This window comes from Bison bison, unplaced genomic scaffold (genome assembly GCF_000754665.1).
Source record: "Bison bison bison isolate TAMUID 2011002044 unplaced genomic scaffold, Bison_UMD1.0 scf7180017864180, whole genome shotgun sequence".
In the NCBI taxonomy this organism is placed as follows: domain Eukaryota; kingdom Metazoa; phylum Chordata; class Mammalia; order Artiodactyla; family Bovidae; genus Bison; species Bison bison.
Window position 1 is genome coordinate 15,632,646 of NW_011494752.1, and position 6,679 is coordinate 15,639,324.

The 6,679-nt window shown below is 41.6% G+C and overlaps 1 protein-coding gene across 1 annotated transcript in view; it reads right to left on the minus strand.

Moving 5' to 3' along the window:
- Positions 1–6,679, minus strand: part of GUCY2D (guanylate cyclase 2D, membrane (retina-specific)) — a 28,569-nt gene that overhangs the window by 12,821 nt on the left and 9,069 nt on the right. Inside the window, exon 2 of the mRNA XM_010843204.1 lies at positions 271–291. Coding sequence (XP_010841506.1) covers positions 271–291 — 21 coding nt within the window. The remainder of the gene's footprint in view (positions 1–270; positions 292–6,679) is intronic.

The window sequence follows — 6,679 nt, forward strand, 5'->3', positions numbered from 1 at the left end:
TCAAAGCGCAATTAACCTGCGGGTTGTCTCTGCTTCCATACCGCGCCTCCCGCCCCTGCGTGGACTTCTATATAGGGTCAGGGGTATAGCCTAGAAGTACCCCTGACCCCCCACCACCCCTGCTTTCGCTCCCCCTTGTCTGCCCCTCCCCCCTCTTAGAATCGTGGTGGGGTGGGGGTGGGGGTCAGTAGGGACACTCCTATACCCTTCCATGGTCTCTCTTGGGCAAAAGGGCCCTGGAGTCCGCGTGGAGGGGGCTTTGCCACTCACCGGAAAGTCCGGGGCTCGGGCCTAGGGCCAGGGTGAGGGGTCACAGGGCCGATCCTTCTGACGCCCTCCCACAGGTCTCCTTTGCCAGGGCCCAGGGCGGGGGATGTGGGAACAGCAGGCCAGAGCCCTTAATCTCCCCAAGCTGATTAGGGTCTCTTAATCAGGCAGGAAGGGGCTGGTGGAGGATGGGGCCTCCTGGGGTGGGCTCTGTCCTAGCTTCCAGACAGCCAGCCAGCTTCTTTCCCTTCCTTGCCTCCCAAGCCACAACCCCCAACATAAAAGCAGCTGCAGGTCCCCCTCTCAGGCTGCTGCCACACTACCCTGCTCGGCCTGGGGAGCCGCAGGATATGTCCATGGACACTTACGGGTGATCAGTCCTAGGGTCCTATTCCCTCCACTCTTGTTCCCAGTTGTGCCAGCCAAGTCCAAGCCCATCCCTTGGCTGGCAAAGTCTACACCCAGAGACCAAACCCAAACCAGCGTGATACCTGGCTTCTCTCACCTGCCCACACTTGATTCTCTGACCTCCACATCTCCACGCCTAGATAAACATCCTTTTGGCCTTGGGAAGGCAGAACTCCAGGAAGTAATGGAAAGAACTTGGACTGACCTGGGCTCAGATTCCTCCTTATTGGCTTTGTGAACTTGGGAAAGTTTCTTAAGCTCTCTGAAGGTTGTTGTGGAAACTGCTTGTGACAATGACTATAATTGCTGCTGCTGCTAAGTCGCTTCAGTCGTGTCTGACTCTTTGCGGCCCTATAGATGGCAGCCCACCAGGCTCCGCGGTCCCTGGGATTCTCCAGGTAAGAACACTGAAGTGGGTTGCCATTTCCTTCTCCAATGCATGAAAGTGAAAAGTGAAAGTGAAGTCGCTCAGTCCTGTCCTACTCAGCCACCCCATGGACTGCAGCCTCCTCTGTCCATGGGATTTTCCAGGCAAGAGTACTGGAGTGGAGTGACATTGCCTTCTTGAGACTATAATTGCCGGGATGACAAAAACAGATAAAACAATTTTAAAGAAGACTGTAATGGGATACTTACCTTACTATATATCAAAATTTATTACAAAACTATAATAATTAAAACACTGTAGGGACTTCCCTGGTGGTCCAGTGGCTAAGACTACATGCTCCCAATGCAGGGGGCGTTGGTTTGATCCCTGATCAGGGAACTAGATCCCACATACCGCAACTAAGAGTTTAATGGTATAATTAAAGATCCTCCTGTGTGCTGCAACTAAGATCCAGTACAGGCAAATAAACAAATATTTTTTTAAATAATAAAAAAAGACTGTAGTATTGGTGCAGGGGTAAACAAATAATCCAACTGGACAGAATAGAGAGCACTGAAAAAAACTTAGCAAAAATGGAAATTTGATGAGTGAACAAATGGACTAAGAAGGAGCTTTTCCACAAATGGAGCTGATTAGCTAGCCATACGAGAGGGGGAGGGAGGAGACAGAATTTGATCTCTATCTTACACTACACAAAATCAATTCCAGGTTAAAGACATACATTAAAAACAAAATTTTAAATTTGAAATGAATCATTTTTCAACCATCACGACAAAGATTGGCTTAGGCGAGAATCATCAGTAGATGCTAAGCTAGGCAGAAATTTTGATGAGGAGCAGGATATTTGCATGTCTTAAGGCGTGTCCCCACAGATTGCTTATGAGTTTGGAAGGGAACAAAAAAATAAATAAAAAGCTGTAATTAGACAGTGGAGAAATGGGACAACACTTTGACCAGTGTTGGTCAACCAGTAAGGGGCAGATAGACATTGTGTACCTCCAGACATGGTAACCTGAGAAGGACACAGTAATACTGCACAGATCCAATACTGCACGATTTTCATCTATGCAGCGTTCCAGCCGAGAGTGTGTGCATTTGTGCCCAGTCCAGTCCAACTCTGTGACCCTACGGAACTGTAGCCTATCAGGGGACTGTAGCCTGCCAGGCTTCTCTGTCCATGGAATTTTCCAGGCCAGAAAACTGGAGTGGGTTGTCATTTCCTTCTCCAGGGGATTTTCCTCAGCCAGGGACCAAACCTGCATTTCCTGCATCTCCTGCATTTCCTGCATCTCCTGCATTGATACGTGGACCACTGGGATTCCCCAGTACATTCCATCAATCTAATCTCAAGGAAATAGCAGATAAACACAAAATCAGGGACATTTTACTAAAAAAAGGGATGGGCCTGTATTCTTCAAAAATGTCAACATCATGAGGAAACCAGAATTGAAAGAGACACGTGCACCCCAATGTTCATTGCAGCACTGTTTATAATAGCCAGGACATGGAAGCAACCTAGATGTCCATCAGCAGATGAATGGATAAGAAAGCTATGGTACATATACACAATGGAGTATTACTTAGCCATTAAAAAGAATACATTTGAATCAGTTCCAATGAGGTGGATGAAACTGGAGCCTATTATACAGAGTGAAGTAAGCCAGAAAGAAAAACACCAATACAGTATACTAAGGCATATATATGGAATTTAGAAAGATGGTAACAATAACCCTGTATACGAGACAGCAAAAGAAACACTGATGAATAGAACAGTCTTCTGGACTCTGTGGGAGAGGGAGAGGGTGGGATGATTTGGGAGAATGGCATTGAAACATGTATAATATCATATATGAAACGAGTCGCCAGTCCAGGTTCAATGCATGATACTGGATGCTTGGGGCTGGTGCACTGGGATGACCCAGAGGGATAGTACAAGGAGGGAGGAGGGAGGAGGGTTCAGGATGAGAAACACATGTATACCTGTGGCGGATTCATTTTGATATATGGCAAAACCAATACAATATTGTAAAGTTAAAAAATTAAATAAATAAATAAACCATGAACTCTTAAAAAAAAAGTCAACATCATAAAAGACAAATAAAGGTTGAGAAAATATTCTAGATTAAAGGAAGCTAAAACAACATGACAGTTAAATGCAATGCCTGCCTCTAGTTTGGAGCCTGTACAAAGGGTTTTTTTCTTTCTTTCTTTCTTTTTTTTATTTGGCTGCACTGGGTCTTAGTTGCAGCATGCAGGATCTTTAGTTACGGTATGTGAATTCTTAGTTGTTGAACTTAGTTGCAACATGTGGGATCTAGTTCCCTGACCAGGGATCAAACTCCAGGCCCCTGAATTGGGAGCATGGAATCTTGGCCAGTAGACTACCAAGAAAGTCCCCAAAGGGTTTTTTAAGCTGCATATGAGTATAGGGTTCGTAGGGATATAAGAACGCTACAGAGTGTATTAACATCTGTCAATTGATGACATTGGTCATCATATGATTGGGAGATTTGATCAAAGTATTTTATCGATGTAAATTTTGAACTGTACTATCCCTATTTGTATTTAGCTGAAGTATTTGAATAAATACACTGAAGTATTTAGCTGTAAAGCACCATAATGTATGTAACTTACCCTCAAACGGTTCAGAAAATATGTGTATATATTTTGTCTTATATATTACATACTATATGTTATATATATTTATCAAATGATAAACAAATATAATTAAATGTTAACACTATCTGAGTAAAGGGTATATGAATGTTCTTCATATTATTTTTATTTTTGCAGCATTTTGTAAATTTGAAGTTATTTTCCAATAAGATTTAATAAAAAACTTTTACTAAAAGGAGAATGGGGACTTCCCTGGTGGTCCAGTGGCTAAGACTCTGCACTCCCAATGCATGGGGTCCAGGTTTGATCCCCGGTCAGGGAACTAACATTTTTTTTAGCTGCAACTAAAAAAAGATCCTGCATGCCATAACTAAGACCCAGCACGGCCAAATAAATAAAAATAATTGTTTTTAAAAAGAGAATGTCTTTATCAATCAGAATAGGAAAGAATTTCTTAAACATGACAAAGTACAAACCATAATGGAAAATAGTCACAAATTTGAAAATATTAAACTTAAAATTTCTGGTCAAAAAAATCATATCACAGAGAGAAAACATGAGCCACCAACAAGAAGAAGAAAATTTCAAAACATTAACAAAGAGTTAGTATCCAAAATATATATGGGGTATGATAAAAGATAACCCAGTAGAGTGTTTGCTTTGGCAGCATATGTACTAAAACCCAGTAGAAAAATGGGCATAGGAAATGAACAGACAAGTTATAAGAAAAGCCTAAGGAAAAATGCCCAGCTTCACTAATAAAGGAAATGCAAGATAAAACTATGAAATACCATTAGCATCCATCAGACTGGCCAAAATAAAGTGTGACAATATCAAATGTTGGTATGAATTTGAGTTGGTATTACATATGTGTAATACATATGTATTATGTACTACATGTGTAGTACCAATACAAATTGGTATTACTTATGTATGATAAGAGTGTAAATTGGTGGGCTGTTTGGCAATTAGTAAAGTTGAAGCAATTCCATTTGTAAGAATTACCCTAGAGAAACTAACATTTATTTGTATATGAAGAGACATATAAGGAGACATTCAAAAACTTTGACTGAATTTCTACTATGTTTCAGGCACTATTCTAGCCTCTGAGGATAAAGCAGTGAATGAACAGTTAAGATCTCATGGAGATGGACTTAATCACTGTATTTAGGGATTTTCTGTATGTTTGAAATATCTGGCAATTCAAAAAATTTTTTTATTGTTTGAAAAAAAAAGTTTGGACTTCCCTGGCAATCCAGTGGTTAAGACTCCAAGATTCCATTGCTGGGGGCAGGGGGTATGATCCCTGGTAGGGGAAATAAGATCCCACATGCAGCATGACATGGCAAAAAAAAAAAGCAGTAGTCTCAAAATCTAATAGGTATCAATATTCATTTATATGGTCTTGGGCTCCGAATTTTCTTCACAGAAGTAAGGGTTATTTCCCCCAATCTCTCTTCTTCTGACACAACATCTCTAGCAATCATGGATTCTCCATCCCACTCCTTCATTTAACAGATGATAAGACTGAGGCCCAGAGACTGATTTGGCTTATTCCAAAATCTCCTGATTTTCTCCTAGGGTCCATGAAGTGACAACTAATGCAGGTAGTGATGAGGAGCAGAGTTTTTTTTTTTCTTTACTTTAAAAAATTGTGTTAAATAGGCTTCCCTTGTGGCTCATCTGAAAAAGAATCTGCCTGCAATGTGGGAGACCTGGATTCGATCCCTGGGTTGGGAAGATTCTCTGGAGAAGGCAAAGGCTACCCACTCCAGTATTCTGGCCTAGAGAATTCCATGGACCATATAGTCCATGGGGTCACAAAGAGTCAGACATGACTCAGCAACTTTAAAAAAAAATTGTGGTAAATATGCATGACATAAAATTTACCATTTGAGTCATTTTTAAGCATATCATTCAATAGCATTAAATATTTTCACATTGTTGGGCCACCATCACCACTATCCATCTCTAAAACTTTTTCAAACTGAAACTCCCTATCCAGTAAGCAATAATTCCCATTCCCCTCCCTCTACCCCCCTGGTAACCACCCTTCTACTTTCTGACTCTATAAATTTGACTAGGCTAGGTGCCTCATATAAGTGGAAGCATATAGTATCTGTCCTTTTGTTACTGGCTTATTTCACTTAGCATAATGTACTCAAATTTGATGCATGTTGTAGCATGTATCAAAATTCCCTTCATTAGTAAGGCTGAATAATCCATTATATGTAGGGCTTCCCCAGTGGCTCAGCGGTAAAGAATCTGCCAGCAATGCTGGAGACACCGGTCCATCTATGGGTCAGGAAGATCCCCAGGAGGAGGGCGTGGCAACCCACTCCAGTATTTTTGCCTGGATAATCCCATGGTCAGAGAAGCTGGCGAGCTACATACAGTCCATGGAGCTACATACAATCGCAAAGAGGCGATTGAGCACACATGTAGAGATCACATTTTGTTTATCAATTCAACCCTCCCTGGACATTTGACTACTGTGAATAATACTGGTGAACAGAGGTATACAAATACCTGTTCTGGTCCTTGCTTTCAATTCTTTGGGGGATATATCTAGAACTGGAGTTGCTAGATCAGATGATAATTTTTCTGTGTGTTTTTTTTTTAAAGAATTGCCATACTGTTTTCCACAGAGGCTGCACCAATTTATATTTGGGGAAAGAGGAGAGGCAGCAAAATATCTTAAATCCATCCTGGTCCTCATTCTGAGATTACACAGCCAGACTTCACCCTCCCTTCCAGAGACCCATACCAGAGCTTGTTTATGTTTCTCTTCCATTGCCCGCTAAATTTATATTCAATCTGTAAAGTACCGAAGCAAAACAGCCCTCTTACACAAAGGGGCGGTGCCAGCTTTTAAAGGAGCAGTTCTGATAAGAGTTACCAGAGGGCAGAAAGACATTTAAATCCAACTCTATAAATAACTCCAGCTAAACGTTGAGCGCCCCCCTCTGGCAGGTGCTGGTTCTTCTCTTTCATCAGCAT